At 42.2% G+C, this 18,174-nt stretch overlaps 1 protein-coding gene across 1 annotated transcript in view; it reads right to left on the bottom strand.

Moving 5' to 3' along the window:
- The window catches only part of plekhh2 (pleckstrin homology domain containing, family H (with MyTH4 domain) member 2), a 79,428-nt gene that overhangs the window by 57,167 nt on the left and 4,087 nt on the right, over nt 1-18,174 (bottom strand). The window contains exon 2 of the mRNA XM_051919659.1: nt 8,078-8,192. Within this exon, the coding sequence (XP_051775619.1) occupies nt 8,078-8,192 (115 nt within the window). The remainder of the gene's footprint in view (nt 1-8,077; nt 8,193-18,174) is intronic.

Raw genomic sequence — 18,174 nt, 5'->3', positions numbered from 1 at the left:
GGGGACGCTCTCCTGTCAGAGCTGAACACAATCAGATACAATGCCAACGTTTGACATTGGAGCGTAACTACCTTCCGCTTGGACAGAATTACATTTCTTTTTATTTTTTTATTGATTGTTAAAGTTTGTCCTGTTTCACTACTATGTGGGCAGAAAAGGCGGGGGCCAGCGAGTCCTTAATAAGAAGAGTTGGATTATGAAGACTTTTTAAATTTGGCAGGCCAGAAACTGACTAAGAGATCTGGCATTTCAAAGACCAGAGAATGTGCAGGGGTGTGACAGTATTATGACTTGGTGGTCCCAAGACTTTGTAGAGCCATCCCTGAAATTGGAATCAGTTTTGGCCTTAACGTGACAACAGAATGTAGGTCAAAGCTTCTCCAGAGACACAGAAATAAATTCTCAGCTAGTGGGAGGAAGACTGGCCAGGGTTTAGAAAAAAGAACAGAACTAACTTCAGTGTGGTACTGCAGTAAGCAAATGAGCAGGCCGACACACCTGATAGCACCAAATACCATATATATGGGGATGGCCCAGGAACTCGGCAGATTTTTACTTTTAGTTTATTTATTTTGCTCTTTTGTCTGCTCCTTTTCCTTATCCCTAGCCTTAATAAAATGTGTCATTTTGTTTATTTCAGGATATTTGATATAATTCCATGTTAAGTGGGCTGCTACAAGAACACCCACTACTGCTCTTACAGTTGCTATTTCATGACTAAGAAATAAAAGAAACTAAAGTGGATGTTTTAAATTCAAGCTTAATGTGACACTGTTACTCTACCCCTATCTCAGATGAAATGTCAAGAAGTGAACCTATTTTACCTGCATGAAATATAAAGGAGTACCAACAGGAAAAGGTATATTTTTGCACCCGGGGTAACATCATACAATAGCTAGTTCTGTCCTGTGTCCTTCTGTATATCATTTTTATTAAAAGGGCCTCTCTACTAGACAGATTTTGGTAGTTTCTTAAACCTAATTTACCAGACTGAAAAGGATTCCCTTGAGTTATCTGTGACAGTGGGTCCCAGGACTGGTTACCCCTTTGTGCCAAACATGTTTTTATAGGGTGTGAAGGACAGCCGGGTCGGGACGCCCCTACTGCATCTGTTCCGGGGGAGCTACCATGAACAGCTCAATACTTCCCCCGGGACGTTTGGTGGCAGCCTCCCTGGCAGACGATGATTCCCCAACCTGGCGTATGGCCCCATGGGAGATGGAGTCCTCCACAGCCTGGTTGGGGGCTCGGATGGCCGCCAGGGGGAGCTGCATGGAGTCTGCAGCCCGGCTGGTCAAATCTTCAGCCCCACCCAGAAATGCAATTAGGGCCAAGTGATGAAGCATCTGGAATGCTTCCAGGTAGAGTATAAAAAAGGCCAGCCACCACCACTCAGGAGAGCCAGAGTTGGGAGGAAGGAGACGAAGCTTGCGGAGGAGTGGTGGGAGAGAAGAGTGTGTTGTTGTTGGGATTGTGCTTTTGGGACTGTGTATTGCCTGCGGGTCACGGGGAAGACGTGCGCCCATGGGTGAAGAAAAATAAAAGTCCTTGGTTTTATACGTGCCTCTGTGTCGTTCTGTGCCGGGTCAGGCGCCTATATATAGCGCCTTTTCTACAAGGGCCTGATTGAATAGCTGAGCTATGTCCTTGTTTGGGCAGTACTAGGGTCCCCTACATCCTTCCTCTGGTACAGTATAATGGAAATGTCACCATTCTCTTTGTAAAAAAGGGGCCTCTGGACCGAAGGAAATGCTCCCGCTTCCTCTTTCTGTTTACATAGGAGGCCCTAGACTAAATGCACATGCATTTATTTGAAGGGTTTCTCTCTGCTGAACCCAACAAACCTATGCTCCCCACTCCACAGTGTCACTCAACTAGTCAAAACTGACATGTTTGGATAAGGAGAGCAGTGCTAAAAAGGCAGCATACAGCAAAGACAGTCTCTCACACAGACACTCAGACAAAGTCGGCTTCCAGCTCACCCACTGCATTCCTAGGATTCCAGTCCAAATTATGAGGGTGGGAATAAGATAGAGGAGGAGACACACAAGGACAAGGAAGTGATAAGGAAACATGCATGCAAGCACATAGAAAAATAAATCATACATAGTACAACTATAATTTACAAATGAAGACACAACACGACAATATTATTCATACTTCAAAGAGCACAGACGCAAGTGTGTGCTCAACAACACAATTATTCTTGAAAAAAAAAAAAAAAACATTCACACATTACCACACAATAAAGAAGCAACTTTGCTCACTTAGACACTTTGCCAGGGACAGAAAAGAATCATTGACAAAATTACATTCACAAAAACACTAAATACAGTCGTAACCAAGATACAAATAGCTACACTTTTAAAGCCCTGCTATGTTAATCTGCATCCAGCCCTGCATGTCGGCCCTCCAACCTGCTGGGAAAACCTGGGGGTTGAGGGTAGAATTGGCACTCCAGCCACCATAAAAAAACCTCACACTGTTCCACCCCACCTGAAGTAGTGTGCTGCTGAGGTGTCACCCGTTGCATGGCTGCCCTCAGGTGCTAATCTGGGATCCTGAGTTGGTTTATCATGTGGTGGATGCGGCAATGTGCTGTATCAGCGTCTGCTCCTAACCTCCTCCTCTATTCATATGACTTTCCAGAAAAAACCTTTGCGAGCACATTTTCTAAACGTTTTCCTCAGTATAAGAACAAACACGACAGCCCCCACAAAAGCATATGACACATCTTTATCCATATTACTAACCGAGAATAAACCGGATATGGACGCAGGTACATGGCATAACCATGGACGCAGGAGACATAGTGCGCAGGCGCCGACAGCTCAACTAATGGAAATACGAAATAAAGCAACGAGCACAGACAATACGGAACCCTAACCGTCCACACTACACAGCATAGTCAAACCCGACATAGTACGGAAGGTGCAGGCGCCTACAACGCGCTTCGAAAGCACCGCAAGCAAAAACCCGAGATAGTACAGAAGCCCCAAAGATCCGGACTCCACAGCATATGTGAATCACATTACAGTAATACAATAATATGAGTACTCACAGACAAAAACAAACACAACAGGCTTCGGCGTCCCGCCCCACAATCAAACCGGAGAGAGTACGGCATCCCCAAACGTCCACAAAACACAGCATAGTCAAACCCGAGATAGTACGGAGGGTGCATGCGCCTACAACGACTACCAATTGAAACACACACACGGCACCGGAGGTATAATATTAGCTCAACTAACGTAAATAAGCGCCTACAACGCGTCACGGCTCAAAAACAAAGGAGCTCAACTAACGTAAATAAGAAATGAGGCAACGCGCACATAGGCAACGACAAAGCCACACAAAAAAGAGGATTCAGCCCCCCGCCCCAGAGTGAAACGGGAAACAGTACGGAGTCCACAAAGGTCCACCATACACAGCATGATAGTACGGAAGGCACGAGTTAGTACGAAAGCCGAAGGCGCCTACAACGCGTAATAAGAATAAACGAACGCTCCGTTTTAAACGTACGTCATCCTCACACGTCCAAACTGTAATAAGAATAAACGAACGCTCCGTATTGAACGTATGTCATCCTCACACGTCCAAACTATACAGCATAAGTGAATCACATTACAGTGATGCATTATTAACAGTACAACCACAGAAACCGCTCCGTATTAACAGTAAGTGCAATTATTCATATTACTAACGGTAAACAACGAAGAACTAATGGAGTCACGATCACGGCTCCAAAACTATACAGCTCCACTAACAGAGCTACAAACACAAGCCCGCATGGACAAAACTAATAGATGTCGGCACCTACAACGCGAGTCTGAAACCGCGGAAGCAAAACTGTCTCGGCTCCAAAACCAAACGGCTCGACTAATGGAGCTACAAACATATCTCATACATTCATCAATGTATTTCGGGTTACCCAACACCGGGGGTAGGCGAGTGAAGCGAGCAGGGGGCGGAGCCCCCTTGTATATAATACTCTACCGTGGCTGTCCGTTTTGTCTGTCCAGGATTTTAAATCATCTGTATCTTGTAAACCGTTTCACCTATTGAACTGAAATTTGGTACACATATAATACGTGAGGGCGGCACAGTGGTAGCGCTGCTGCCTCGCAGTGAGGAGACCCGGGTTCACTTCCCGGGTCCTCCCTGCATGGAGTTTGCATGTTCTCCCCGTGTCTGCGTGGGGTTCCTCCCACAGTCCAAAGACATGCAGGTTAGATCGATTGGCAATTCTAAATTGGTCCTAGTGTGTGCTTGGTGTGTGGGTGTGGTTGTGTGCCCTGTAGTGGGTTGGTGCCCTGCCCGGGATTGGTTCCTTGCCTTGCACCCTGTGTTGGCTGGGATTGGCTCCAGCAGACCCCCGTGACCCTGTGTTCGGATTCAGCGGGTTGGAAAATGGATGGATGGATGGATATACTACGTGACATCTCCTATCCGCTTTCAGGGTGATGATTGACCTCCAAGGTTATTCCTCTTTTTATTTTTATTTTAATGTAGAATCAGCTCTCAGCAGCGGCCAGCAGGGCAGTCGTGTGGCACATGTGTACAGGCGCCGTTCTCATCCCTACCACCTTTGCCGTCACTTCCCCTACCTCTTCACATCTTAAATCATTCTTAAGGCAGACTGAAGACTTAAGTGCCAGCTTAAGTGAAGAATTAAAGAAAACGTACTAAGTAATTGCAACACAAACACTAACTTAATCAGTTTTAACATGAAAACATGCCGACGAAAGAAGAGAAGAAGCAGACCGCTAGGGTGGAGAAAAGAAGAGCCGCTCAGGAAGCAGCAAGCGCATCAACCTCTGAGCAAACGAATGATAAATGTACAGAGAAAGAAGATGAAAACTAGGAATGTCAAGTCAAGTGGATTCATGCGGTGCGCCGTTACTGGTGTACACATAACACTCAACACTCATCACACTGAGCAAAATGGACAACATTACAGTACTCTTAACAATTACAAATGTGTAATTTTACACACACTAAAAATTTAAGGTAAAGAAAAATGTGAATATAAAGCTATACTTGTGGGTTTATATTAAGCTATTTTCCTGTAACTGCGGAAATACTACAGAATGGAAATTAGGCCATATAGTTGTGGAGAGTGTATACAATTATGCTGGGTGTGCAAGAATCTGTATCCGTGTGGGCAAATATAGAAGGCTGACATGAGGCTGCCTGGAAGGATTAATTTGACAGTGTACTGAATGATAAAACATTTGAAGATGTCCTGCAAAGAAGATTGGTGACAATGCTATACCGATACTAGTGGGAGAAAAATTGTACATGATGTTGGTATACAAAAGTGGGTCGGGGGCACTATGACAGCATAAAAAAGCAGCTTTAATGAGAACAGTTAATATATATGGGGTGACAATAGGCTATACAACTGGGTAAATGATCATGAGACCATCATGAGAAAGGTGGGTATAGGACTATGCTGCGAGGGGGAAGAATAAACATACTGAGTTCAAAAACAAGAGACTACAATAAAAATACAAGATATGACTCTGAACTGAGAGGTGCCCAGTGCTGTATGGTAGGGATGATTGGACATAAAGTAAGAATGAGAAGGTGTATATACACCTGTTCATCTGGGAAAGTATAATAAGTACGTAAGTTTAATATGTCACTGTGCTCTGTACAAAAAATGTTTTATAAATCCACTCACATGTACAGCTAACACAAGGCCAGATTTAGCACACAGGGGCTCATCATTTAGAACTGCTAGGCAAGCATTAAAAGACAAGAAAGAGACAACTGTGAAATGGGCATTGTACAATTTCTGTGTGTCAGAGTCAGCATGACATTGGGTCTTCTTTTCCTTGTTTGGAATGGCATAATTTACCTAAGTGGGGGCCTGCAAATGGAGAAAGGGTATAAAACCTTGGAACATTGCCTGGAACACTTTTGAAGCCGATGGACGGATGGGAGACAACATCATCCGATCCAGAAAATCCTTCCAGCGCAGTGACAAAAATGACAGACTCTATACACACTACCTGAAAGGTCTTATCATGGCTTCCTCATCTGTTATGCCATGCAAACCATCATTAAAGAAAGCTAAGTTACTTCTCCTATGTGATTTCTTACCGTCATTTCACTAAGGGAGGGGTATCTCTGTTTTATATTATATCTATATAGTTTCGGGTTACATAACACGCCACAATTACAAAAGAACTTATTCCTACCAGGGAGCTAGCACCCCCTGCTGGATTCAGAAAGCTGGACATGAACCTGCAATGGTGTCATAGACATGAGATTACAGTCGACCCTTGATATACGACCGGCCTGACATGCGAACAACTTGATTTACGACCAAAATTTTTGTTTTGATTTACGACCAACATCTTGCGTTACGACCTGAATGCGCTTCACATGTATCCGCTTGCGCGATTGTAGACAAACAGCCGAGAGCGTTCGTAAGCATCAGTCGGAGCCCAGATACATGTGTTTGTGGACGTAATTTCAGTCAGTGAAGTGATTTATATAATTCATTTTGATAATTGCTAAGGAAGGAAGAGAAGGTAACGAAGGTAAAGAAAGCAATCACAATCGAAACAAAGAAGGAAATTGTGTGGAAATATGAGAGTGGTGTTCGTGTGACCGATCTCGCTAATATGTACAGCATGTCGAAATCCACCATCTCGACTATCTTACAAAGAAAAGATTTGTATAAGGAGGCTCCTTCCAAACAATAACCACCTTCCATTTCATTCTCCTCCTCCTCCTCCCTTCCTGCAGCCCAAAGATGTCAACTTAAATGGAGAGTACAGTATGAAATCGTTGTTTCTGGTAGGCTAGGCACTTTTTATAACTTTTTGGTTAGTACATTAGAAAAATTATTGGTGTTTTGGTAAATTATGCACATTACACAACCCTTTTTTATTATGAAAAGGTTAAGTAAGTGTTGCTGTGGGAGGTTCGGAACGCATTATGGGTATTTCCATTAGTTCTTATGGAAAAAATAGTCTTGACTTACAACCAACTTGAGTTACAACCAGCCCTCGCGAACGAATTGAGTTTGTAAGTCAAGGGTCCACTGTATAGTGATGAAGGGCATACATTACTATACTGAGAAGTGCACAATTGTGTATAATAGGGAAGAATGGACAGCAGGCTATTGTGGTTGGAGCAGGGGAGAATTTGCATGGAGTTATGAGATGGTAGACATGAGACTAATAAAATGAGTGGATATTAAACTACATTGAGAGGTGCTTAATGCTGTAGAGAAAAGAAGAGGCTGTGCTGAGGGGAAGCATGACGCTATAATAGTTTAAATATCCCAGGCTGTACAGTAGAAGACAGAAGAATAAAGTTTATATTTAGGGGAGAAAGACTTGTGGCAAACATAAACTTACAACTATATTCTGTGTAAAATTTGCAACCACGGCGGAGTGGTGGCTCTGCCAGTGCAGATTCCTAGCCTCAATCGGAAGGTTGCTGGTTTGAATCCCGTAAATGCCAATAAGGACTCTGTTCTGTTGGGCCCTTGAGCAAGGCCCTTAACCTGCAATTGCTGAGCGCTTTGAGTAGTGAGAAAAGTGCTATATAAATGCAAAGAATTATTATTGTTATTAAAATTTGCAACCACAACCTCTATGTGGGGCATGCTGAAACTAAACTACAGAACATATGAAAGGAAGACTGGTACAAATCAATGTTCCAATGAAAAGACCACAAAATAACGGCCATTTTCTCATAACGATGTTGAAGGATGGGCCTCCCCTATCACTTTAAGCTATATGGATTTAGCTGTGCCTCTTTGTGCACTCAGACACAACAGTGAACCCATGAGGACTGGACAGAAGGCTATTTAACCCAGAGGATGTGAATTTCAACAGATGGAGAGAATGGACGTGACAGGAAATGCTTTGGCAACGAGATGAATAGAAAATGTATCATCCCATGGGGCACAAGCAGGAGTCCTCCCCCATTACTGAAAAAACAGGTCTGATAGAAAAGGCCTTTGCTTTATGATGTAACAAAATCTTTTTTTTTTTTTCTTCTTCTCAGAAACAACAAAGTTGAGAAAACCTGACTTCAGAGGATGCAAATTTACCTTTTCTGCGAGAAGTTCACGGATTTTGCAGGCCTGCACACGAAATTTCAGGAGCTGCGCTTCCAGCGTCATACACCTCTCCTTCCAGTCGATGCCGGACAGAGGGTCTGAAGGCCTGCCAGGAAAGCACATACTCATTAAAACAGCCTCTTCCATTTTATTCAGTGGTAGACATCAGAACCACTAGCAGCCCCTTACTGGCCTCCGCAGGCTTTCCACAAAGAGGCCTTTCATTTGAGCCCAGCCCGCAGCAGATTCCTTCTTGCCTCACTCTCAAGTATCTGACAAACCAAAATACAGCTGGATGCATAGCTGCTAAAGCAAGTGCAGTCTCCTTCTTTTTAAAAACAGCTTTTCAGAGAGAATTTCAGTCCTGGGTCTAATTTAGTCAATAAATGGACTGGTTACATGCTCTTGTTTACATATTAAAACCTGTTAAGTACTCAAACCGACCCAATGACAGACCCCTTTTATTAAACACATAGCCTGACCATTCATGTACATTACTTTATCTCTGGTCCTGAACCTCATCATTATGGAAAGCAAACATACTAATAAGCAATTTGGTCTCTGCCCTATATATATGACCCAGATCCTGCTGTACACAGGCTGGCTTGACAACATCCCTGCACATGATGGACAGACCACTGCTGTGTACAGAGTAACAAAACATTCTCAGACCTGCTTAATTAAACATGCTGGTTGGCTGGAGAAAGTCAGTGTCAGAGCTGGTAGTACTGGAAAAAATGCAGGAAACAACTCGTGAAATACCACTATTATGCACATACCCCCACTCACACTGGGACAGTTTAGAACAGGGGTGGGTAGAGTCAGTCCTGGAGGGCCGCAGTGGCTACAGGTTTTTGTTCCAACCCAGCTGCTTAATTATTAATTTAATTAAACCAAATAGTGCATGATAAATACACACAGGTGTAAATGGAAACAAGATAAATTGAGGACTGCTGGTTTCTTTCGTTATTTGAATCTTATAGCTAATAAGGAGCAATTAAAAACCGAGAATACAACTGTTTAAGCCTAAAATAAGCAATAAAGGTTCAAAATCCTAACGAGCAATAAGGGCTTCTTATTAAGCAACTGGGTTGAAACAAAAACCTGCACTCACTACGGCCCTCCAGGAATGGGTATGACTTTGCCCACCCCTGGTTTAGAACCACCAATCCACCTAATGTGCAAAACTTGGAGATGTGAAAAGAAAACTGGAGCACCCACAGGAAAACCCAATGCCGACATGGGCAGAAAATGCAAACACCCCACAGCTGTCTGCATGGTGTGAAGACAACAATCTACAGTGCATCTGGAAAGTATTCACAGCGCATCACTTTTTCCACATTTTGTTATGTTACAGCCTTATTCCAAAATGGATTAAATTCTTTTTTTTCCCTCAGAATTCTACACACAACACTCCATAATGACAACGTGAAAAAAGATACTTGACGTTTGCAAATTTATTAAAAATAAAAAAAACTGAGAAATCCCATGTACATAAGTATTCACAGCCTTTGCTCAATACTTTGTTGATGCACCTTTGGCAGCAATTACAGCCTCAAGTCTTGTTGAATATGATGCCACAAGCTTGGCACACCTATCCTTGGCCAGTTTCGCCCATTCCTCTTTGCAGCACCTCTCAAGCTCCATCAGGTTGGATGGGAAGCGTCCTGCTGAAAGATGAACCGTCCCCCCATTCTGAGGTCAAGAGCGCTCTGGAGCAGGTTTTCATCCAGGATGTCTCTGCAAACTGCGGTGGGTTGGCACCCTGACCAGGATTGGTTCCTGCCTTGTGCCCTGTGTTGGCTGGGATTGGATCCAGCAGACCCCTGTGACCCTGTGTTCGGATTCAGCGGGTTGGAAAATGGATGGATGGATGTCTCTGTACATTGCTGCAGTCATCTTTCCCTTTATCCTGACTAGTCTCCCAGTCCCTGCCGCTGAAAAACATCCCCACAGCATGATGCTGCCACCACCATGCTTCACTGTAGGGATGGTATTGGCCTGGTGATGAGCGGTGCCTGGTTTCCTCCAAACGTGACGCCTGGCATTCACACCAAAGAGTTCAATCTTTGTCTCGTCAGACCAGAGAATTTTCTTTCTCATGGTCTTGAGAATCCTTCAGGTGCCTTTTGGCAAACTCCAGGCGGGCTGCCATGTGCCTTTTACTAAGAAGTGGCTTCCGTCTGGCCACTCTACCATATAGGCCTGATTGGTGGATTGCTGCAGAGATGGTTGTCCTTCTGGAAGGTTCTCGTCTCTCCACAGAGGACCTCTGGAGCTCTGACAGAGTGACCATCAGGTTCTTGGTCACCTCCCTAACTAAGGCCCTTCTCCCTCCATCGCTCAGTTTAGACAGTTGGCCAGCTCTAGGAAGAGTCCTGGTGGTTTCGAACTTCTTCCACTTACAGATGATGGAGGCCACTGTGCTCATTAGGACCTTCAAAGCAGCAGAAATTTTTCTGTAACCTTCCCCAGATTTGTGCCTCGAGACAATCCTGTCTCGGAGGTCTACAGACAATTCCTTTGACTTCATGCTTGGTTTGTGCTCTGACATGAACTGTCAACTGTGGGACCTTATATAGACAGGTGTGTGCCTTTCCAAATCCTGTCCAACCAACTGAATTTACCACAGATGGACTCCAATTAAGCTGCAGAAACATCTCAAGGATGATCAGGGGAAACAGGATGCACCTGAGCTCAATTTCGAGCTTCATGGCAAAGGCTGTGAATACTTATGTACATGTGCTTTCTCAATTTTTTTATTTTTAATAAATTTGCAAAAACCTCAAGTAAACTTTTTTCACATTGTCATTATGGGGTGTTGTGTGTAGAATTCTGAGGAAAAAATGAATTTAATCCATTTTGGAATAAGGCTGTAACATAACAAAATGTGGAAAAAGTGATGCGCTGTGAATACTTTCCGGATGCACTGTATCTCTCAATGTCGACAAGACAGAAGAGATAATCGTGGATTTCAGAAAATCACATCCTGCCCACATCCCACTCAACATCAACGGTTTAGATGTGGAGACTGTTAGGAGTACCAAGTTCCTCGGTGTGCACATAACTGAGGAACTTACGTGGACACATAACACCTCATCACTAATCAGGAAAGCCCAGCAGAGACTACACTTCCTGAGGCGGCTGAAGCAAGCAAGTCTTCCCCCTCCCATCCTCACCATGTTCTACAGAGGCCACCACTGAGAGTGTTCTGACCAGCTGCATCACTGTTTGGTATGGCAAATGCAACATATCCGACCGCAAGCGCCTGCAAAGGATAGTGAAGACAGCAGTGCCTCTCCCTTGACTACAGGACATATTTTACAAACGCAGTGTCCGCAAGGCCTGCCAGCATTGAGCAGGACCGCTTACACCCCTCACATGGAGTTTTCACACTTCTGCCATCCAAGAGAAGATACTGCAGCATCAAAGCCAGATCTGCCAGGCTGCAGGAGAGTTTTTACCCCCAAGCTGTCAGACTCCTTAACACCAGGCTGCCCCCTGGGACCTTCCACACGGCCTCAACCACCTCTAAAAACAGAACTTTTATACATGCGAGCCACTGTCCTGTAAAGACGAGTGTGCAGGTAGAAAAGAACTGAAAATCTCATACTGACCTTTAAGTATTTTGACACTCTTGTTATCCTTCTGCTGTGAAACATTCTGACCTGTCATTGTTTACACGTCTTAAACAACTATTATCATACACTGAAAATTTCTGTATTATCTATATCTATTATTTATTTATTATATTACATATCAATATTGCTGCTACTTCTTTGTCTTGTCTTTGCACAATGTCTTGTCTTGTTTGTGTTTTCATTTTAAATTTAAATTTTTAATTCTATTTTTAATTTATTATTATTTGCACGTCATGTTGTTACACTGTGGGCCCTGAGCTTCGCAATTTCGTCTGTCTGTATATTTGTATATGGTTGAGATGACAATAAAGTTCACTTTGACTTGACTTTGAGATGGTGACTTGGCACGGCAACTGAACCCACAAAGCTGATTCTTTGTGCTTACAACTATGTCACTGTACCACTCGGCATACAGTGCAATCTCCACCAACCTTTGTATTACATATGTGCTTTGTACGAGAACCTTCGTGAATTTGTGATGTAAAATGAAGGCCGATTAATATGATGCCCATAGAAAGTCTCTTTTTACCAAAGATTTGTGATAAAAAGAGACTCTTACAGGCCTCTAGCTTATGACATTTGCACTGCCGTAAGTAATTCACACACATTGAGGTATTTTAGGGTTGCAGAACCCAGAAATTAAATCAATTTCTACAGAAACAAAATCTCCCATACAATCTCACAAATCAAATGCAGCCCAATAACACAGTGAAACCAGGATGTAATCTAAACTCTGGGCTTTGCTTTGCTAAAGTGCTGTTCTCCATTCACATTTTAAGTCTTTTCCAAGAGGCCAGTAGAGTTTTAGCAGTAATCACTCTGTCCTCTGCTCTGTCTAATTTGCCGTCTATCATGACAAGCACTCCGGTCTCTGCTGAAGAGATTCCCTTCAAAGGAGAATGCTGCTCACACCATACTTTACAGTACCCTTTGGGTGACAAACTCGACTGGTATTTTTGAAGAAACACTTTCATTACTGTATTTTTAAACCATGTGGCTTCAGAACGTTCTCAGTGTTGTTTTGTACAGAACAGACTTAATGTTCTTGCCTTTTTTTTATATCAGCTCTCATTTCTTGTCACCCTCTGATAGACTGAAAAGGAATTTTGAGATGTTTAGAGTGTCAGATTGAAATACATCAACTAATCAGTTTTTAACATAAAAACATACGGCTCCCTCAAAGCAGTCACTGTAGTCATGTTGTCTCTCTAATTAGTGTCTTCCTTGCTTGCTCATCCATTTCAGAGGGATGTCTTTATTCAGTTTGTTTTTATTAAGCACATTTCCTTTAATGACATCAGCACACTGCACAATGATTACATATCTAGTAGCGACAAAGAAATTCAACATAAGCACAAAATCTAATACAATAAAATAAACTACACTGCAAAAAATGAAATGTATTTATATCAAGACATTAAATCTTGTTTTCCTTATGGTAAGAATTGACTTATCAACAAATTTGCATTTACATTTATTTAAGCTTACTTTACGAAATCTTGCCAAGTAAATTTTGCTTACCCCACTGGCAGATATTTTTGCTAAATAAAAGCAAAAAGAAGTGTTTTGTCTACCTTTTGTATATGCATTTTTACAGTCTAAGAAATATCTATGTATTATAAAAAAAAAAAAATCTGGAAAGGCTTGGAAGGAGACAATACGTGATCTTCTCAGAAAACAATTTGACGTCCCGCAAGAGACACTTTAACATCACGCGAGACAAGACAGTGAGACAGTGCTGTACAGGCTTTTAAAAGATCGACATGCAGTGCGACAATCAGAACACGCAGCTCGGGAGCAGGAGCAGCAGCTGATCAGACCGCTTCTCCTCAACGTGCGTTCAGCCCCAAACTTGGTAACGCGAGCAGCAGAGACACGAAGTGGCTGGAGCGTAGTGCACTCGGGGGGGATGGGAGGGGGTGGGCGAGCGAAGCAACCTGGGGGCAAAGCACCCTAGTCTTTATATATAATACGCTACCGTGGCTGTTCGTTTGTCTGTCCAGGACTTTAAATCACCTGTAGCTCGCAAACTGTTTGACCTATTGACGTAAAATTTGGTACAACTATACTACGTGACGTCTACTATCTGCTTTCGGGGTGATGATTCACCTCCAAGGTTATTTCTCTTTTAATTTTTATTTTATTGTAGAATCAACTCTCTGCAGCGGCCAGTAGGGCAGCGCATGCGTACAAGTGCCACTCTCATTCCCTACCACCTTCGCCGTCACTTCCTCTACCTCTTCATATCTTAAATCATTCTTGAGGTAGAATGAACACTTAAGTGCCAGATTAACTGAAAAATTACAGAAAACGTACTAATATGTATACACACATTTATATATATATATATACATATATATATATATTACACACAGGGAGTCCTCGGTTTACAACGTCTCAACATACAATGTTTCGAGATTACAACGCTCACTCCCATAAAAACTTTAAAAAAATTGAGACATGAGTGTTTTGGCTTACAGACTACGTGGGCAAAGTAGTTTGGTCACACGCAGCAGAAGAAGAAGAATACGCAGTAACACAGTGTATGAGTGAGGGAGTTGGTGAACTAGTTTGGTTGCGCGCGGAGGAAGTGTTCCGTTTGTGTAGCTTTGTTTGGTGACTTTGTGGCCCTTATCATGGATCCTAAACGAAAGTCAGAGTCTTCAGATGGTAGTGCTTCGAAGAAGAGGAAAGCCATCATGATGGAAGTGAAATTAGACATTGTAAAGAGATCAGAAGGAATAAAGGTAAGGAATTCTTTTATACACTCATTTTTTTTGTCATTTTTTCAGTGTACAGTACAGTATATTTATGTCCGTTTCCTTTTTCTGTGGCTAAATTGTGTTTTTATGTTCTAGATTATGATCTTGCAAATGTGTTAGGATACGTAAGTGACTTAGGCTAGGGTGTGTTTCGACTTACACCAAAATTCGGGTTACATCACTGTTGTAGGAACGGAACTGTGTCGTAACCCGAGGACCCCCTGTGTGTGTGTGTGTGTGTGTGTGTGTGTATATATATATATATACACATATATACAGTGGTGTGAAAAACTATTTGCCCCCTTCCTGATGTCTTATTCTTTTGCATGTTTGTCACACAAAATGTTTCTGATCATCAAACACATTTAACCATTAGTCAAATATAACACAAGTAAACACAAAATGCAGTTTGCAAATGGTGGTTTTTATTATTTAGGGAGAAAAAAAAATCCAAACCTACATGGCCCTGTGTGAAAAAGTAATTGCCCCCTGAACCTAATAACTGGTTGGGCCACCCTTAGCAGCAATAACTGCAATCAAGCGTTTGCGATAACTTGCAATGAGTCTATTACAGCGCTCTGGAGGAATTTTGGCCCACTCATCTTTGCAAAATTGTTGTAATTCAGCTTTATTTGAGGGTTTTCTAGCATGAACTGCCTTTTTAAGGTCATGCCATAGCATCTCAATTGGATTCAGGTCAGGACTTTGACTAGGCCACTCCAAAGTCTTCATTTTGTTTTTCTTCAGCCATTCAGAGGTGGATTTGCTGGTGTGTTTTGGGTCATTGTCCTGTTGCAGCACCCAAGATCGCTTCAGCTTGAGTTGACGAACAGATGGCCGGACATTCTCCTTCAGGATTTTTTGGTAGACAGTAGAATTCATGGTTCCATCTATCACAGCAAGCCTTCCAGGTCCTGAAGCAGCAAAACAACTCCAGACCATCACACTACCACCACCATATTTTACTGTTGGTATGATGTTCTTTTTCTGAAATGCTGTGTTCCTTTTACGCCAGATGTAACGGGACATTTGCCTTCCAAAAAGTTCAACTTTTGTCTCATCAGTCCACAAGGTATTTTCCCAAAAGTCTTGGCAATCATTGAGATGTTTCTTAGCAAAATTGAGACGAGCCCTAATGTTCTTTTTGCTTAACAGTGGTTTGCGTCTTGGAAATCTGCCATGCAGGCCGTTTTTGCCCAGTCTCTTTCTTATGGTGGAGTCGTGAACACTGACCTTAATTGAGGCAAGTGAGGCCTGCAGTTCTTTAGACGTTGTCCTGGGGTCTTTTGTGACCTCTCGGATGAGTCGTCTCTGCGCTGTTGGGGTAATTTTGGTCGGCTGGCCACTCCTGGGAAGGTTCACCACTGTTCCATATTTTTGCCATTTGTGGATAATGGCTCTCACTGTGGTTCGCTGGAGTCCCAAAGCTTTAGAAATGGCTTTATAACCTTTACCAGACTGATAGATCTCAATTACTTCTGTTCTCATTTGTTCCTGAATTTCTTTGGATCTTGGCATGATGTCTAGCTTTTGAGGTGCTTTTGGTCTACTTCTCTTTGTCAGGCAGATCCTATTTAAGTGATTTCTTGATTGAAACAGGTGTGGCAGTAATCAGGCCTGGGGGTGGCTACGTAAATTGAACTCAGGTGTGATACACCACAGTTAGGTTATTTTTTAACAAGGGGGCAATTACTTTTTCACACAGGGCCATGTAGGTTTGGATTTTTTTTCTCCCTAAATAATAAAAACCATCATTTAAAAACTGCATTTTGTGTTTACTTGTGTTATATTTGACTAATGGTTAAATGTGTTTGATGATCAGAAACATTTTGTGTGACAAACATGCAAAAGAATAAGAAATCAGGAAGGGGGCAAATAGTTTTTCACACCACTGTATGTATGTATATATACTGTATATATATATGGAAACAAAGGTCTGTGATACGGTTTGCATATTAGCAGCTGGAGATCCACAAAGGCAGACAAAATGAATCATGTATCATAAAGTAGTTTTTATTCCTGAGCTTTCAGCCCCTACCAGGAGCCTTCATCAGAGGATAATGCTTAGACATACAAGAATCAAAGGCAATATATAGCAAAATTAGGTGGGGGGGAAGCTGGGTCGGAGGGGTACAGGTTGTAACGTTTTATTTATTATGAACATGTTCTTCTTAAGTTTGCATATGCTGGGTTTATGTCCAAATGTCTGTTAATGGTGTATTTGTCTGATAGCCAAGATTCAGCCAGTTCTCTGGCACTTTTAGTACTGGCCTTAAATCTTACTTGTACACTGTCCCAGTTAAATGTATGTCCTGATGATTTTGTATGCGTATAGATCTGTCATCGTGAGTCCTTCCTTCTAACGGCGTTGCAATGTTCCTGTATACGTGTTGCAGTTGTTTTTGATGTTTGTCCTATGTATACCACTGGGCAAGAACTGCATCAACACAGTGTGTCTGAAGGTGCAGCACGCATCCTGGCCAAATCAGGCATCAGAATAGCACACAAGCCTGCAAACAATCTGCGCACTATCCTTTTCAACACTAAAAACAAGAAATAGACAGCAGAAACATGCAACACAGTTTATAGCATCCTATGTATATGTATGTATGTAGATAGATAGATAGATAGATAGATAGATAGATAGATAGATAGATAGATAGATAGATAGATAGATAGATAGATAGATAGATAGATAGATAGATAGATAGATAGAATTATTGCTTGACCAAGGCTACATGCATTTTGTTGCATGCTGCAAAACAAAGTTACATGCGTTAAACCAAAGCCTAATTTTGTCTGTATACAGATTTGCATGTTCCTCAACACTACACTGTCATGTCGTCTTTAAAGCAGAGGCTCAAATCTTCTTTTAGAGTGTGCCTGCATACACAGTGACACTGTCAAAGGTAACAATGTGCTCCAACATACTACACACTCAACTGGAAGAAGGACATGCCCTTGGAGTTTCTGGAAAAGGATGCCACTATAATGCATTCCAATATATATTTGCCTGTGTCCTTGGAATATGTATATTTCATACAGCATTAACAGGGTCTTTCTAGCACTCTAAACACTCATTGCTTTTCATCTGCATCTCACATGTTTAAGATGCATCCTCGTCAGACTTTAATGCAGATATTTTCTACAATCACAACACATTGGGCCCACAATAGCAATCTGGTGCAGAAATGTCAGTATAGCACAGACTCTGATCCTGTATGCTGGTTGGGCAAGCTGGCATGGGTAAGATATTGGTATGTTCTGCCCAAAATTATTATTACAATGGAGAATGGACAACATTCCCTGACCGGACCACATGTAGCTGATTGGACATCATCTACTAGTGGCTACAGATGTGAATTGGAATGCAAGGGTGAAGATTTGGATTAGCTTACTGTTTGACAGTAGGTATACCATACCCACTAGTGTTCCTAGCGTAGGAATATTCTCCAAAAGTTGACATTTTAGGAAAGTCACAAAATCATTATATTAGAAAATAATGTTTATTTCATATGAATCCATCTAAATGAGTTTATGCCCTTTGATCACATGAAGTGGTTTATTCAAGAACGACCACTTTCAGTGAAGGACTGGTGATATCAGGCAACAAACACTTCACTTCTCTCTGACACCTACACTACATAGTAGCCAGTAGCCACTTTTTCCCACCATGATTAATAAA

Source organism: Erpetoichthys calabaricus, chromosome 15, assembly GCF_900747795.2.
Source record: "Erpetoichthys calabaricus chromosome 15, fErpCal1.3, whole genome shotgun sequence".
Classification (NCBI taxonomy): Eukaryota; Metazoa; Chordata; class Cladistia; order Polypteriformes; family Polypteridae; genus Erpetoichthys; species Erpetoichthys calabaricus.
The sequence above is the reverse complement of the archived record's forward strand: the minus strand, read 5'-3'. Positions and strand labels throughout refer to the sequence as shown.